The sequence below is a fragment of the Halichoerus grypus genome, chromosome 14, assembly GCF_964656455.1.
Source record: "Halichoerus grypus chromosome 14, mHalGry1.hap1.1, whole genome shotgun sequence".
Lineage (NCBI taxonomy): Eukaryota > Metazoa > Chordata > Mammalia > Carnivora > Phocidae > Halichoerus > Halichoerus grypus.
Window position 1 is genome coordinate 11,665,633 of NC_135725.1, and position 17,066 is coordinate 11,682,698.

The 17,066-nt window shown below is 45.9% G+C and overlaps 1 protein-coding gene and 1 pseudogene across 4 annotated transcripts in view; one reads left to right on the forward strand and one right to left on the reverse strand.

The window, feature by feature from the left end:
• Window positions 1–17,066, forward strand: part of TJP2 (tight junction protein 2) — a 123,790-nt gene that overhangs the window by 35,885 nt on the left and 70,839 nt on the right. For 3 of the 4 annotated variants that reach the window (XM_078062119.1, XM_078062122.1, XM_078062124.1), the window contains exon 1: window positions 11,042–11,228. The exons of the other annotated variant lie outside the window; for it this stretch is intronic. In XM_078062119.1, coding sequence (XP_077918245.1) covers window positions 11,169–11,228 — 60 coding nt within the window. In that variant the 5' untranslated portion in view covers window positions 11,042–11,168. Of the gene's footprint in view, window positions 1–11,041; window positions 11,229–17,066 lie in introns of those variants that run through there. 4 annotated transcript variants of the gene reach the window in all.
• LOC144380135 (large ribosomal subunit protein eL8 pseudogene) lies at window positions 1,271–3,094 on the reverse strand (annotated as a pseudogene).

The following is a 17,066-nucleotide window of genomic DNA, read 5'->3' on the forward strand; positions in this document are numbered from 1 at the left end:
CCTCGTGTTTTGCTAATGTTTTAAGATCTCCTGTGTGGTTTGGGTAAATAAACAAGTATCATGTATATAAAAATAATTGAAATACAAATGATATGTGTATATGCAAATATATATATGTAAATAAATATAATAAAGAGAATGATGGGACCAGATCCTTTCTTTCGCAAACCAAAGACAGCATTTTGCAAATGGAGAGAATTATTTTCTGACCTTCTGAATGTTTTACCTGCCTTCAAAATGGTAATCTTTCTGTCTTGTGTCAGAGCATTAAAACAATGTCCCTAAAGGCGCCTGGGTGGCTTAGCCGGTTAAGCGGCTGCCTTGGGCTCAGGTCATGATCTCAGCGTCCTGAGATCAAGCCCGCACAGGGAGCCTGCTTCTCCCTCTCCCTCTGCTGCTCCCCCTGCTTGTGGTCTTGCTCACTCTCTCCTTCTCTCTCTCAAATAAATAAATAAAATCTGAAAGCAAGCAAGCAAGCAAGAACGAAAGCCAAACCTCCCTGATAATGAGCCTCACTTGGGGGGGGGGGTGGTACATGCTCAAAACATCCGTTCCCCTGCCCCTTCTCAGACCCCTCTGAATCAGCATCTCAGGGAGGGACCTGGGAGGTCTCAGGTAATTCTTGTCCTCAGAGAAATTTAGCAGAAGTCCCACAGGAACATAAATGTTGTGAGCCATATCTTCAACTTGGGTTGCGCGCCTCCTGGAAGTGCCTTTCCCAGGCCTGGCGTCCTTTGTTTCCAAGACCCGCGCTAATTTATGACTGCCCTGGAAAGCTATCTGCTTGCAATGTTTTTCTAAGGCCCCTTTCAGGTCTGAGAATTCTCTGAAAATCTAGGAGACTCTGCAGCAACTTTAATCTGTGCTGATCAGGGATACCGAATTCTTCAGACTAGAGGGTTCTGGTGATAATTTTTTAAAGCAATTCCTGTGTTGCCAGAGGCCCCTGTGGTTCCCTGGAGGACCCGTGTCCCTTGCAACAGTCCCCTGGGCCTCTGTCACCTCAGGTTCCCTCCCTGCCCAGTGAGATGAGGATCTTTTTACGTGGTCCAGTTTTTAGCCTATTAAAGTGTTTTTTCTTAAAGTACTTGTTCCGGGAAAGGGTGCTGTGGGGTCCAGTTGGACACCAGATCTCATGTCTATCAAGGATTCTCATTAACGAGCTCATGGCTGGAGTCAGATGCATTTCGGGCATTTACCTTCTTTCTTTTCTTTTTTTGAAAAAGAACTTTTTATTATTTTTATGTACAGAAAATTCAACAGCATACACTCAGCCCAGTTTGGCGACCAGTTCTTTAGCCTTTGCCTTTTCCAACTTGGCGATGCGAGCCACCGACTTTGGACCCGGGATGTTGCCTCCCCAGTGTCGGAGGATCTCATCAATGACAGATATCTGTCATTGTCATTGGTTCTGATGGCTTCCACCAGCTTAGCCAGAGAGCCTTTGTCTTCCGAGTTCACCTGTGTGATGGCGACAGTGGTGCAGGTCTTCCTGTGGGCCAGATGCCCCAGCTTGGCCTTCCCCTTGATAGTGCAGTAGGGAACCCCCATCTTATGACACAGCACAGGCATGAAGACACCTAGCTCAGTGGGATCCATAGCATGTGCAGTCCCTACCAGCTGAGCCTTCTTGTCCACCAAGGTGGTGACAGTGTTAACCCCAGCTCGAAGGACAGGCCACTCAGTGGGGACCTCCCCTTTGCCGGCAGCTTTCTTCTCAGCCTGGGCCAACAATCTCTGCTTCTTCTCTCGCCTTGTCTCTGGTCTGTGCTCGTGGGCCAGCTTAAGCAGCCGAGGAGCTGTTTGGCGGTCCAAGGCCTGGGTGAGCTGGTTCATTGCAGGAGACACTTGCAGGCGTTGATAGAGAACAGCCCTTTGCCTGCTGCAGCCGGATGTAGAGGGGCTATTTGACAAAGCGGGTGAGGTCCCTTTTGGGTGAGATGTCCTGTCCAATGCCAAAATTCTTGGGCCTTTTCTCAGACAGGGGACTGACCACTGTCTTGGCCTCCTGCTTCTTCACGACAGAGGCTTCGGGGCCACCTTGTTCCCCTTAGCCTTCTTCCCTTTGGCGTCTTGGGCCGGAGGACAGAGCCGTGGAGCCTACCTTTTCAATATTGCGTGGAAACAGTTTCACAAACATGACTCCCCGACACTTGGTTCAGCAAAAAGCCTCCTGAGTTCTGTTAAAAGCGCCATGAGGAAGACAGCAGCAGCAACACCAAAACCCCGCTGGTCCCTGACTCCGTGCTGTTGTCCTGCTGGGGCAGAGGTGGTGAACGCGGGCCGGAGAGCACTGGGGAGGATGGGCTTCGATCCAACACACCCGTGTCTGGAGTCTCCTCCGCTTCCTACCTGAAGGGACCTCATGCAATAGCTGTTTTCCCCTCTCCAAAGCAGTTTCCTCATCAGTAAAGCACGGCAATAATACCAAATACACCAAATACAGAGGGGGACGCTGTGAGGACTTACATGAAATGAGCTAAAATAGTGTTTTGAAAAATTTCTGGCACATAGTATGTGTTTAATCCATCTTTGTTTATTAGGGTTTCTGTTTTTTTGTTTGTTTATTTTTTTTAAGGTTTTATTTTTAAGTCATCTCTATACCCAGCGAACTCAGTACCCCGAGATCAAGAACCGCTCGCTCGCTCCAAGGACTGAGCCAGCCAGGCACCCCCTGTTGGTACTGTTTTTTAATGGAGGGTTAACAAGTGGCATCTGTCCCTGGAAAGAGTGTGGATTTTGTATACTCTGCAGTGTAAACAGAAGTTCAATAAACCCCGTCTCTGAGGCCCCAGGGCACCCTGCCAGGAGGGGAGGATCCTCCAAAGTGTGGAGCACTCTCCCTGGCAGGGCCTGTCTGACCAAACTGTGCTTCGAAAGGTGCTTCTAGGATCTCCAGGCCTGGAGCTGGATTATGCCCTGTCTCGACCCCCTGTCCAGCAGACTGAGTGTACCTTGACCTTGCCTGCCAGCCTGAGTGCACTCAGACCATCCCCATAAATGTCCTGGGAGCCTGCACGGGAGCCTGGCACCACGAGGTCCGCCTACTGTCTCCCCAGCGCCAGGCCAGCGCCTCCTCAGACATGTCACCCATGCGGCCCACAGCTGACGCTGAGGTGCATCACCAATTCTCCTGTCAGTTCTGTGGCTAGCTAAACCCATCATGCCCAGAAACATTGCCAGGAGGGGGGAACATCGGGAGGAAAGGCTGGGGTTTGGGATTTGTGTCAATGGCCGAAAGAGGAGAGGGTGAATTGAAAGCCGCCATCCACTGAGAACTGAGAATTTTCTCCCCTGACAGTCTGATGTTTTTATCACTTTGGCACTCACTCCTTTTCATCTTTTCATTGTAGTAATAACAACATCCTTGCCAATGTCTTACCAGTAGTAATAGTAACAATAAAGTTAAAAAGGGAGAGCCGTGGATACTAGGGTCCTTTGCTGTCTTGGGCTGTGGTTCCTCTCTAGGCTTCCCTTAGCCCAACCACACCACCCACCACCCCCACCTTTTCACAACCCTGCACTCTGCTCTTGGAAATGTCTGCTTCACGGTAAGCAAAACACTCAGCTGGACTCCGTGTCCTTGCTTCAACTTAAATTTGACTCTCTCCTGAGGGCATCCCTTTCTGGTTGCCACCTCTAGGGATGCTTCCAGCTTTAGATAGAGAAATCTAAGCAGAAGCTGGCTCTGTGGTCCAGGCAGAGAAGCTCAAACAAAGGCTCTAGGGCAGAAATGCGCTTGGCAGGGTCTTGAGAGCAACAAAGAAAGGCCAGTGTGGCTCCAGGATATGCGCTTGGGAGAGAGCAGGATGAGCTGAGTTTGGAGGGGGCAGCAGGTTCGATTCGACTTGGAGGCTGTCTTAACCAGCTTGTACTCTGTAACAAAACGCCATAGACTGGGTGCTTTGAACAACGGGCATTTATTTCTCACAGTTCTGGGGACTACAAAGTCCAAGATCAAGGTGCTGACAGATTTGGCTCTTGGTGGGGGCCCTTCTCCTGGCTGGTAGGCAGCTAGCTGCCTTCTCCGTGTGTCCTCACATGGTCTTTCCTAGGCGTATGAGCCTGGAGAGAGCTCTCTCTCTTCCTCTTACAAGACCACAAATCTCATCATGAGGGTCCTCCTCTCATGACCTAATCTAAACCTAATTCCCTCCCAAAGGCCCATCTCCAGATAGCACCACTTTGGGGGTTAGGGCTTCAACCCCTTTTGGGGGGCTGGGAAGGACACAAACATTCAGCCATAACACAGGCCATGACAAGAAGTCTGGATTGGCGACATTTTGAGGGTTTAAAAGGATAGAGTTATGGGCGCCTGGGTGGCTCAGTTGTTAAGCGTCTGCCTTCGGCTCGGGTCGTGATCCCAGGGTCCTGGGATCGAGTCCCGCATCTGGCTCTCTGCTCAGCGGGAAGCCTGCTTCTCTCTCTCCCACTCCCCCTGCTTGTGTTCCCTCTCTCGCTGTGTCTCTCTCTGTTAAACAAATAAAATCTTTAAGTAAAATAAAATAAAATAAAAGGATAGAGTTATGAGATGTGATTTGCCTCATGAAAAGATCATTCTGGCTGTTGGGGAGGATGGATTGGGAGCGGCAAGGTTGAATACAGGGAGATAGCAAAGAGACAAGTCCTGGAGAAAGAGAAACTTTCTAAAATTAAAACATAATTAAAAAAAAAAGATTATTTATTTATTTGAGAGAGAGAGCAAACTCACAAGAGCACATGAGTTGGGGGGCGGGGCAGAGGGAGAGGGAGACAGAGAATCTCAAGCAGACTCCCCGCTCAGCATGGAGCCCGACTCGGCTCAAATGTTCTCGACCCTGAGATCATGACTGAGCCGAAATCAAGAATCGGACGCTTAACTGACTCAGCCACTCAGGCACCTCAAAACATGTAATTCTTTATCAATTAAAATACTAATCTCTTAATGTTTTAGAAGTGTCTTTGGAGACTCACTACGGAAGATTTTTTGGGCTAAGTTAATCTTTATTCTTTAGATGATCTTTTAGGGATAAATATGTTGAAGAAATATTTATCCTGTGCTCATGAATATTTTTGTTTTATTCAATTTTCTTTTTTTCTGTCAATATCAAACAGAATTTTATTTACTATTTTTAAATTAAAATAGGACTGTAATAAGATCTCATTTTTGTTTAAATTATTCTGGTCTCGAACCATGAGAGACTATGGACTCTGAAAAACAAACTGAGGGTTCTAGCCTGGTGATGGGTATTAAAGAGGGCACGTTCTGCATGGAGCACTGGGTGTTATAAGCAAACAATGAATCATGGAACACTACATCAAAAACTAATGATGTAATGTATGGTGATTAACATAACATAATAAAAAAAATAAATTATTCTGATCTCTGGGGGAGGTCTTGTAGGTAGCCTTTTATCTATATCTGCAAATGTCTGGAATGTTCACCTAATGTTGAAGCTGGTTGTTAGGATTTTAGATGATTTTTACATTTCTTTGTGCTTTTCTGAGCTGCTTTGAATGCTTTTTAATGAGCATCTTATTTTTTTGTAAAAACTCACTGGTCTAAAAAATGAACGAAACTAAAAATAGTTTTCTTAACTATGGAACAATATAAATAGTGTCACACCTCAGTTTCCTGAACAGAAGAATGGCTGTGTGAAAATGGGCATTGCCCTTTGAGACACTAACATGTAGATAAATGGACATTTTGGAAAGTGGCAAAGGAGAGACAGCTTTCTGCTCTTCCTACATAATATTAAGATATGGGAACAATCCTGAAGACAGGGACTCTGCAAAGTGCTTGTCAGTGAACCAGAAACATAGCGTTTCCAAAGGTAAAGCAAGAGTCTTGAGCTGCCCAAAAGGTTGAGGTGAACCTGAGAGGTTTTCTTGTGGATCATCATGCATTCATCTGTTTGTTTGCAGGATTCCAAGTGCTGGAGGCTAGCTTGAAAATAATTTGCTCTCTCTGCAATGTGTACAAACCTATGACTGTTACACTTGAAGTGGACTTCGTTCCATTGTATCGTATTTCTGGGACCATCATAGATCTGGATGAGGAGAATCTCAATCAGACGTCTGTTTTTCTGTGGGGCTTGGGGGTCATGAGGGAATATATGGTACTAGGCGCAGTTCCATACACAGGTATCAGTGCTTTCGCTAGAAACTTAGGAGTTGGGATACTTAGGGTAGCTAGTCACCCTGACCCTCTCCTGCCCACCCCCCAAAAAAGAGAAAAATACTTTAACAAACTTTGAAAGTGAGCAAGAGTAGTATTAAATAACAGAAAGTAAAGGCGTGAAGGGCAGAGCAGAACTTTCCATGCCTTTCTCCTGGATGTTACTTTAGGGCCTATGGCAGGTGCTGATGGAAGAGTCTTTTAAGTGAACAAGCACGGTTACTGGGATGGCTGTTTGGACTGAGAAGGGTGGGAGTGGCCAGCAGAGAAGAGGCCACTGCAGGGGAGGTGAGGGCAGGCCAGGCCGTTTCTCCTGAACGGTGCCCCTCCCTTGGGCAGAGTGTTAACTGTGGCCTCCGCATGTTAGTCATTCCTGTACTTGGTCAACTCTCCCGCCTTATCATCATTTGTTTACTTGGTTATGTCTTCATCACGCTGTGAGGAAGCCCCCCGGTATATATTGTCTTTGTCTTCTCTGTATGTGCCCCAGGGTACATGAGAGGTGTTCAAGAAATGTTTGTTGTGGAAAATTGTCTCTATGATTGCAGTCAGCCTTTCTGTGTGCAGGCCAACTAAATTGCTCAGTTACCCTGTCAGCTTTTCAATGTCAGATCCCTTTGTTCCCACTTAATGACACTTTATAACTATACTGCAAATATATATGTATATATACACATATACGTGTGTGTCTATATGTCTATGGGTGTGTGTGTGTATGTATATATGTATATATCCAAATTTCAATGTTCTTGAGGAAATTTGATGAAAAGTGTTTAGTTTATCACATTGATTTGAAGTCTTCTGACCAACTTGTTACAAAGATCTTATACATTGTGATGCATACTGAAAAGTATTGAAAAACTGTCCATTACACAAACAACATGGCACAAACAATAACTACAATTTGAAAAGAGAAAGACACACAGTCCTATCCTGTCATCAGATCATGTTTCCATTTGCTTTCCAGTTCGTTTATATGTTTTTCATAGTTTCTTCATTGTCATCATAGGGTAGATAAGATTTGTGTTTGTTCTTTTTTTTTTTTTTAAAGATTTTATTTATTTGAGAGAGAGAGAGCTCGCGAGCGTGCACAAGTCAGCGGGGAGGGGCAGAGGGAGAGGGAGAAGCAGACTCCCCACTGAGCAGGGAGCCGATGTGGGACTCAATCCCAGGACCCTAGGATCATGACCTGAGCCGAAGGCAGAAGCTTAACCGACTGAGCCACCCAGGCGCCCATTTGTGTCTTTTTCATTGGTTACTATATCATTATTCTCCTTGTTGCTTGACAGACTTGTAATTTTAAAGGACTCCTATGCCAATTCAGTTGATCCGCTGTAATTCAGGAGCCCTCTATTATTGGACATTGATGGTTTCCATCCTTTGTTATCATGAATTGGCATCCAGTGAAGTGCCTCACCTACCAGTCAGCCACGGGAGTCTGACCTCCAGTCTCATCTTCCCACTGAAACAGCTCTGGCCAAGATGAGCACTGGTTCTCTTCTTGGTGAGCGTCTTCTGTTCTTACCTTAACTGACCTCCTCATTGGTGTCTGTTGTTGGCTATTTTCCCCTGCTTGGAAATTCATTCTTCCCTTGATTTTGTGGATACTGCTCCAGAGAGGTTTTTTTCTTCCCTTTTCCTCTTTGGTCTCTGCTCAGGGGATTTGAGCTTGCCCCCTAATAATTGGCATTTCCAGAGATGGAGCCTATCTTTTTTTTTTTTTTTTTTTGCCTGTCACAATAAAGGTTATTATGAAAACAGGCTGGATGGGTCCTATCTTTAATCCTCTGCTGCCTCAATCTACATAGTGTCTCTGAATAGTCTCACTTCCTCCCCTGACCTCATCTTTTTTTTTTTTTTTTAAAGATTTTATTTATTTATTTGACAGAGAGAGAGACAGCGAGAGAGGGAACACAAGCAGGGGGAGTGGGAGAGGGAGAAGCATGCTTCCTGCGGAGCAGGGAGCCTGATGCAGGGCTCGATCCCAGGACCCTGGGATCATGACCTGAGCCGAGGGCAGATGCTTAACGACTGAGCCACCCAGGCGCCCCTGACCTCATCTTTCTTGATACATTGACAATACTCAGATCTCTTCCTCTATCCCAGAGCTCTCTGCCCAAGTACTCAATGACTAGTGCATAGTGGACAACTGAACATCTCCACCTGCATGACCCATAGCCCTTGAAACTCAATCAGTCCTTAACTAAACTCACCTTCTTTCCTCAAGCCCCTCCCAAGATCTGCTCCCACTCCTGCATTCTCTGGTAAAGATACTGTCATCTACTCAGTTAAGCCAGAAACCTGAGAGTCACCTTAGACTCACTTCCCTCTTCCTTACATCATTTGTAATCAGGCAGTCAACCAGCCTGATGATTACTCTCCCTTAATTTCTTGAGAAGTGGCTCCTTTTTGTCTAACACGGCCTGATAGCCATGTCATCTCTCACCTGCCTTCCCACAAAAACACATTTTTTGCTGGTCTTGTCATTCTTACTGACACCCCCCCACACACACACACCTGCCACATTCATCTTCCTCCAGAAGCTGACAGAGTGATCTTTACAAAATGCCAATCTAATCCCACTTGTACTGTGTTCATAGGAGAATACAGCCCCTGCCTGCCTGGGCAACCTCACTTCCTGGCACTGAAGAGCAAGTCTGTGGTCTCTTCATTCCTTGTTTCTCCACTTGTATTTATTCCCTTCACCTGGAAAGCTTTCCCCCCCTTTCTGTCTCACAAATTCATTCCTGTAAGCAACCCCACATCTGGAAAGCTTTCCCTGAACCCCATCTGGGTGAAGAACCCCTCCCAAAAGTCCCCTGAGTCCCCTGAGCTTTCCAGGAATCCCAGCACTTACAGTTTCTTATTATTTACTGGGCATCTGCTGTAATAGACTGAGCTCCCCAAGTTGAGAGCCTAAGTCTTTTATCAGGGGTCTGGCTTGATAGAAGTGGGTCAGTGATTGATAGAATTTCTTCGGAGAAACAAATTCTAGGAGTGGGGTTCAAATGTGCAACCCACATGTGAAAAATATGTACTATGAATTCCTTCTCCAAAGAGTTAGTATTTATTTATAACTGCCACCAGCAATGCTAGCGTACTAACTGAATCACGTTTTTCAACAACTATTTATTGTTAATCTGTGTCAGGCACTGTGTCAGAAGAATAGTATTTCCAGTATACAACTATTTCATTATTTGGAGCAGTGTAGTCCAATAGAACTTCCTGCAGTGGTAGAAATACTCTATATCTGCGCTGTCCACGATGGTAGCCATTACTGCATGTGGCTACTGAGCCCTGGAAATGTGACTAACGTGACCAAGAAACTGAAATTTTCATTTCCTTTAATTTTAGTTAATTTAAATTGAAATGTATTAAATACCTGCATGTGGGAAGTGGTTATCATGAATCATGGACAGTGCATCTCTAGAGAGAAAAAGGAAATCATTCAGCAGATATTAGTGCTACATTCTGGATTCCTTTCTTCCTTTTTAAATGCTAATGAAGCTCACATCACTAAGGTGTGACCAGTTCACTCAGGCTATCACTGTTACTGTTTGTCGGCACTACCTAATTTGGGAAACATTTTTTAAATTGGTGCTTAGGTCAGGAGAGTAACACCTTACATCAGGAATACTACCCAAACATCTGGGTCTGGAGACTTGAAGGAAAGTGGGAAATGTTACTCACAATGCTTTTTATCCAGAGGCATGCACTTAGCTACCCCAAAGGAGGCCAGAAGCCTAACACTTTCAGAGCGGCATCTGCTGGACTTGTTTTTCCACATAAACCGCCAAACTTGTTTTGATTAGGCAGGAAGTGAAGCAATTTTTCAGGGAGAGAGCCCAGCATCTGCATCTCGTCAGCGGGTCAGACCAGACCTTTTATCTCTTACCTTCCACTTGTGAGCCTAGGCCGAGTTTTGCTTTAAGAGAAAGCAATTTTAAGGGAAGAGCAAGGTGGTCCGCACTTCTTTCTCTTACAACGTGGTTCCCTTAGATTTCAAACCCCAAATTATATTTTTAATCAGTGTACCTGTTTTGAGTCTCCGAATAATTTACATGCCCCTAAAATAAGGAAGCTTTTACTTCTCTTGTGCAGTTCTTTGTACATAGGACTCTAAAACGAGTAAACGTACTGAGTTGAATTAAATAAATCCTACTGGCTAAGCATTTGTGACCTACTGGTAGCCTTTTAAAATGAGAGAGGGGTTCCAATCTTTATTGGAGTTGTTGGAAATGTGCCAAAGAGATAACCTGGAGTATATTTTCCTCAGAAGTCGTGTTTTATTTAGCACCAACATCCCAACACCCTCGGAATTCGGGTAATCAGTTGTTGAGCTGAGAAATGTGGGGTACAATGCCGTGTTTGCGTTGGCTGGCTGGGCAGGCCTCTAGGTAGGGCAGAAAACTTTGGGGTTTCCCCTCTTCTTCCTTTCGGAAGAGAGCTAAAGAGGCGCCGCAAACCTCTCCAAAAAGTGTTCGTACCGGATTCGCAAGCGACCTCAAAGAAGAGCCCCGGGACAGACAGGCCAGCCCCAAACCTCCTGCTGCTCTCCCAGCGCTTCCCCCGCGCGCGCCCGGAGCGGGACCTGCCGGCCTAGTGCGCGCCGCGGAGCGAACCATCGCGCCGCCCGGGACGGGGGGTAAGGCGTGGGGGCCGCGGGCCGCTCGGACCCCGGCGTCCCCTTGCCGCCGCCGCCGCCCCCTCCCGCCCCCTGCCGGGAGTCGCCTGTGAAACGGCCAGTGGCGGGGGCCTCGAAGATTGGGCCTGCGAGCCCTCCCCGCACCCCCCGGCCGCGCGGGGGTGGTAGCGGCCCATTTGAGAGTTTCCCGGGTCCGGCGGCCGGCGCAGAGGCGCTGCGCTCCGGCGGGGGGTGGGCGGCGGGAGGAGGGACAAAGGGGTGGGCCCCAGGGGCCGGCCGTGCCGCAGTCCCGGCTTCGGGTCCGAGGACTGATCCGCTGCGCGGACAACGAGGAAGAGCGGAGCCCAGGCGGGACTTGCGCCCGAGATGCCGGTGCGAGGAGATCGCGGGTTTCCACCGCGGCGGGAGCTGTCAGCTTGGCTCCGTGTAAGTGCCCTCTCGAGTCCGCTCGGACGGGAGAAAGGTCTCGGGGAATGAGCGTGGGAGCGCGTGGTGGGCTTCCTGTTGCGCGGTAGGTAGGTGCTACTCTCCCACCTGAACGTGGGGCCGAGGGCGGGGGTAGATTTCACCCGGCCGGGTGGTGGCTCATGGCCTCCGCGGCTCCTTGATCCTTTTCTCTTCTCTCTGAAGTCACTTTTCGGAGTAAGTCTCCAGGAGGGAAGGGCAAACCGTCCTGAACTCCGTGCTGGACCTCTGCTACCTTGAAGGCATCTCGTCCTGCCTGTGGTGTAGCCTGCTGCGTGCCTGGTGTTTTCTCTGTTTCCAACCACATACTTTGACTTGGTGCAGAGCTACAGGCATGTGTGTGAGAGACAAACTGACAACTCTTGGGAGACCAGGAGCTTCATTTTCCCTTTTAATCAGCTGCCTCTGTAATACCAGTAAAAGTTGTTTTCAGTAGGGACTGGAGATGGGGTTCTGGAGGAAGCCCCAAAAAGGGAGTGATGAATGCCTTCTACGCTGGTATTATCTTAACCTGTCACCATTCCCTTTCTTTTATGTCTTCATTTGTCAAGTTTCCGCTTTTACACAGTAGTTGAAGTTATAAATAATCAGGGTTTTGACTACAGGGTTTTAACATTCTTGAAATGTGGACGAACTTGGGAGTGAATACTCCAGGGCTTAGTAATGGAATACAGCCTCCCACCTCTATTTTAGCTTCACTTCTTCAGCGCTGCTTCCCTGGCAGCTGTCTGGTCTGAGTAATAATGGTTGTGGTTTCCCTGCAGTTCCCAGCGGAGACTCACCCCATCATAGAAACTGCCCTGTGACTGCACACGCCCTCCCTCAGCTTGGGGAATCCTAGCAAAGGGGGAAAGAGGCCCTTTGCTTCAGAGCTTCTGGTGGTCTGTGCTAGGTGTGCTGACAATCATTTTGGGAGAACCAGCCCTGCTTTGTCAGAATCATTCCTGGGAGGGACGGTGTGTGTGTGGGTGGGGGGGTAACATCTACACCCACACCTGGGAAGAAGATGTTTTAAGTGAGGAGCAGGAGTAGTTGCATTTGTAGCATTTAATATCCTGCTGAAGAATGAAATTTGACTATTCATTAAATTTTCCTGAACAGCTTCACTCCAGCGTGGGCAATACCCGTGTTAAAGAGCGTGCCTCTGTTACACTGTCTTGTCGGGAAAGCATGCACATAATTAAGAATGATGAGTTCCAGTTAGAAATAAGGGTGCGATGCTGTGGCTTCTCCTCTCCGGGGAGATGGGAGAAGGGGCGCTTCACTCAGGCAACGGTGGCTTTTGAGGTGTTCCTTGAGCTTTTTCAGAGCTGCCACCAGATTGATGAAGGGGGATTTCTTTCCTTGAAATGGCTGCCGCCACCTTTTCATGACCACACAGCTAGTAACAAGCACCTCCCTACCTGCGGCGGTCTCTGTGAGGGGTACAAGATGAGCAAGACTCAGCGTCTGCCTTCTGAGTCCGTGAGAGCCGGACATGTTAGACTGAGGCTCTGGACTCTGCTGGGATACCTGTGGCTGGGGCGGGGGAGGCGGGTGTGCGATACACACGCATACTCTGCAGTACAGAACTACGGGCCAGGTGGGACCACCTTGTACACCCTCCCTGTAGGGATTGTTTTGGGGAAGAAAGGGCCGCATTTGAACAGGTACCTCACAGCGCAAGCCAGTAAAGAAGATGGGGCTAATAACACGCCCACCTCATAGGGTTGAGTGAGGACTAGCATGAAGTGATGTTAGGGTGTTGGGCATGTGTGGGTGCCAGGTAAATGGTAGCTACTAATAAGAACCAAGACAGGTGCTGAAAGTTCCAAGTGCTGGGTCCTGGGAGGTGGTAGGATCTAGAAGTATAGGTAGGAGGTACCAGGTAGGTGTCTAGGCAGGAGCCGAGGTAAACAAGAAGAGTTGCTCACACTCTTGAAAGGCCTTGAATGCCAGCAACAGAATTTGGTGGGGAGGGGGGAGTCCTAAAATCCCTATTGTATTAATGACTTGTATTTCCCTACAAAGAAGTGAACAAGTTTCCCAGTAAAAACTTCACCCCACCCCCTACACAGGGAATATTACTATTTTTGAGGCACTGAAATGCCTAAGACCAATGAATTTTAACCTCGCCCCCCTGGGGAATTCCATTTGCAAGGACTTCTGCCTACATTTGTTTAACTTTTGATCTAATTCTTTGTACATTGACAGAAGGTTACAACCAGCCATTTATCTTTTGCAGAAATGCCTGGGAATGCAAGGGAGATGTAAAAATCCCTGCAGTGACTTAAGTTTAGAAAGGGTTTCTCTTCTGAAGGTATTCTTTTTTAATAGACAGGTGAGTTCTTGAAACTAGGCGGGGCCACTTTAGTCCTGTGGATAGTAGTACCTTCTGTAGTTGACAAAGTCATGCAGATTGGGGCTGGGAGTGCCAGGAGGTGTGGGTGGCGGGGGTGGGGTTAAGAGGAAGGGTTAGTAATCACAGCTGAAACTTTCAACATACTCTTACCAAGAATATGAGCCATCAGGGAATTCCTTGCCTAATCCCTAAAACAAATCCCATTAAGGAGTTGTGGCTACAGATTAATTTATCTAGGTTGAGAGCTGACTCCCTATAAAATGCCTCATTGATTAGATTCTGAGCAGTAATCAGGGGGCCAACAATTGTTGGCCAGATGGCCTTGGAGTAGCCAGCCTTGGTGTTGAAAGGCATTTTCCATTGAAGGTGATTTGGGGATGTAGTCACATAGGAGGGTGTGATTGATGTGCATGTGTGTTGGGGAGTACAGTTGGGGGGCAGAATATCTCACGTTTTACTGAGTTAATTTCTTGCTCCTAAATCCAAGGGTTGGGGTCAGAAACAGACTTAGCAGTCAGATTTAACACCTGTTTAGGGAGTTAAAAATGCCAGAGTTTTTGTGAACTTCTTGGGGTTAAAAAAGAAATCTTCCCTAAAACTATTAATGACCTACTTCAACCCCACAGGAATTTTTATGATGACCCTTGTTAGCAGAAGCCGGTATAGCTACCAAATTTATGTGGGTCTAAGGTGATATTACCATTAACAATTTTTTTTTAAGACCATGTAAGAGCAGTGGGAAAAAGTCTTCAGGCATTCAGTCCTAACATTAAGTACTGGCAATAGCTAGTTCCTGGTTTGAAGGGTACTTGGGAAATACAGCTGGCTCAGCTTGTACACCACCAATGTTACCGTACACGAAGCAGAGCTTAGAGTTGGCAAGTGTCTGCTCTCACTCTTTTCAGCTTGATTAGGAAATGTACTTAACTTGGCCTCTCACTTCTAGAGCCCAGGTAGGCCTGCAGAGGCCTTCCCATGATGGTGATGGTTTCATTCTGTTTTTAAGGGATCTAGAGCCTTTATCATCCAGCGGCCACAGCATCCAAAGTTTCATCAGCCTTGATAACCTATGAGCTCAGAAGAGAGACTGTCGTATTGAAAAAATACCTGATATGTTAATTAAGCAATTTTTCTGCCTTTTTTTTTTTGCTGTTCCCTGAATAGTGTTTTCTAAAGTGTGCTACACAGACAGACTTACAGGTGGCACGTTATTTTTCAGTTACTGTGCATGAATACTGTACTCCAAGGATGAAAAATATAAAGCCGGCTACCAAATTCACTTATTTCGTAGGTAGGTTGCTTAGAATGAGGCACAATAAGTATTAAGTAAAACAAAGAGTTTGATGTAGGAGAAATAAATTTTGGGGATGAGTGATATGAAAATAAGGGAAAAACTGTGAACACAGCCCTTGAAATCTGAGACTTGGTAATACTGTTTATAATATGAGTGTGATGTTTAGTTATGGAGAGCTGCCTGAACCTTGACCCACCTTCAGGAATGTCAGACAAAGTCTGGTGGTGTGAACCTGTGATAGGGTGGACAGAGAATGGAGGAAATACTTTGGCCCTGCAGGGGGACAGCACTCTGCTATGGAGCACGGCTTGCTCTCCTGATCTGGCAGTGCTGGAGAAGGCAGAGAACCAAATAGCATCTAATTTTTTATTTTTTATTTTTTAAAGGTTTAATTTTTAAAGTTATCTCTACACCCAACGTGGGGCTTGAACTCACAATCCTGAGATCAAGAGTTGCACACTCGAGTGACCAAGCCAGCCAGGAGCACCGAAATGCATTTAATTTTTTAAAAATGTAGCTTATGTTGGTCTGTAATGTAGGCTTTAAACAAGGATTGTAGTAGGAATTGGAAGTCTTGAGGTTTAAAAAAAAAAAAAGTAACCCTGCCTTGACCTAAAAAAATGAGCAATTGAAGTTCATGGTCATGGTAGGTAAATAAAACCAGAATAGAAGACACTTTGAGTCACCAAAATCCTTAATCTGTGTGTGCATGCACACCTTTTACGTGAAATCCTAAGCCTTCAATTAGTAACTTGTACTTTAGTTGTTTTAAATCCATGCAGATATTTGTTTAGTGCTTCTGCCAGATGGTTATAGTTAAATCAGGTCTTTAACCTTAAAAACGTAATGCAGTCTTTCTTAATCACTTATACACCTTGTACTTTTGTTTTGTTTTGTTTTTAAGTAAGCTCTACCCCTCAACATGGGGCTCGAGATCAGGACCCCAAGATCAACAGTTTGTGCCTACCCACTGAGCCAGCCGGGTGCCTCCCTACCTTGTACATTTTAGACCATTAGCAATATGCATTTTTGTAATGTTTATTTTGACTTTCAGGCTAATATTTAGCCTAATTAGAATATTCATGGCTTTTAGTTCCTCTTTGTCTTGTCCCAACATTGCATGTGTGTGGGAGTTGAATGCAGATGTTTTCTAAATTTTACCTATGTGCATATATAAAGACGGACTTCAGAATTAATTAATTAATAGGGCAGTTATTTTCTATTGTAGACTTTAATCAGCCGTATGAATATATACATTATGTTCACAAGAAAAAAATGGCATCACCTTGTGAAACTTAATTACAGTATGCCTCATCTGACAGACACCATGTATGAGACTAAATATATAGTTATATATTTATAGTTAGTGACAAGCCAGAAGCATTGGAGGGGGATATATATAATACATTCTGAGACAATTCTTGGGATAGTTAGTCTTCTTGGTAGGTAATAGTTATTAGGCTGTAATTAACAGATAATGATTAAAGTCCGGTTATATCTTTGCCATTGTATTAAAGAAAAGCTTTGGTAGAGATGAAAGAATACTGCAGATACTCTATATTTTGTCATTCCAGTTGAAGGTGAACAGGGGAAATAATGCTTTCTAATCATCAGTAGGAATAAATGAACTTTTCTCAGACTTGCAGCTTCTAAGACCTTCGTTCCTCTGAGGAGGAAGTAATGGTCCAAAATGGCTTTGTTGGGAACCATCTCGGAGAGCCATTTATTGTCACAGCAATAAAGGCAGTGTTGCAAGTTCTAGGTTGTGGGGTTTCTTTTATGCCTTATGTAGAGTAGAGCACACCTGAGACCCTGAGTCTGTGTTGGGAAGGAGGGTAGTGTATGCTCTGAGAGGCAGCCAGCTCATTCTCAGTCCACAGAAGACGGTTCGCAAAGATATGTGGCAAAAGCAGAATGAAATTATTTGAGGGAATTAATTAGCAAAACTAACCATTTCTGTTTTTGAAAAGAATGACTCGTTTAGAAGGAATGTCCCTGTGAGCTCATTTTTAGAAGCCTGGTTCCTCCCTTACCCTTCTTCACTCAGGCTGAATCAATTTCCTTCTTGCCCGTGATTGGTTGGTATGCACATGCCAGTATTTATTAGAGCCCTTATCATGTCTGCTCCATGCCAGTCACTTCCCGTCTGCCGTGAGCCCCTCCT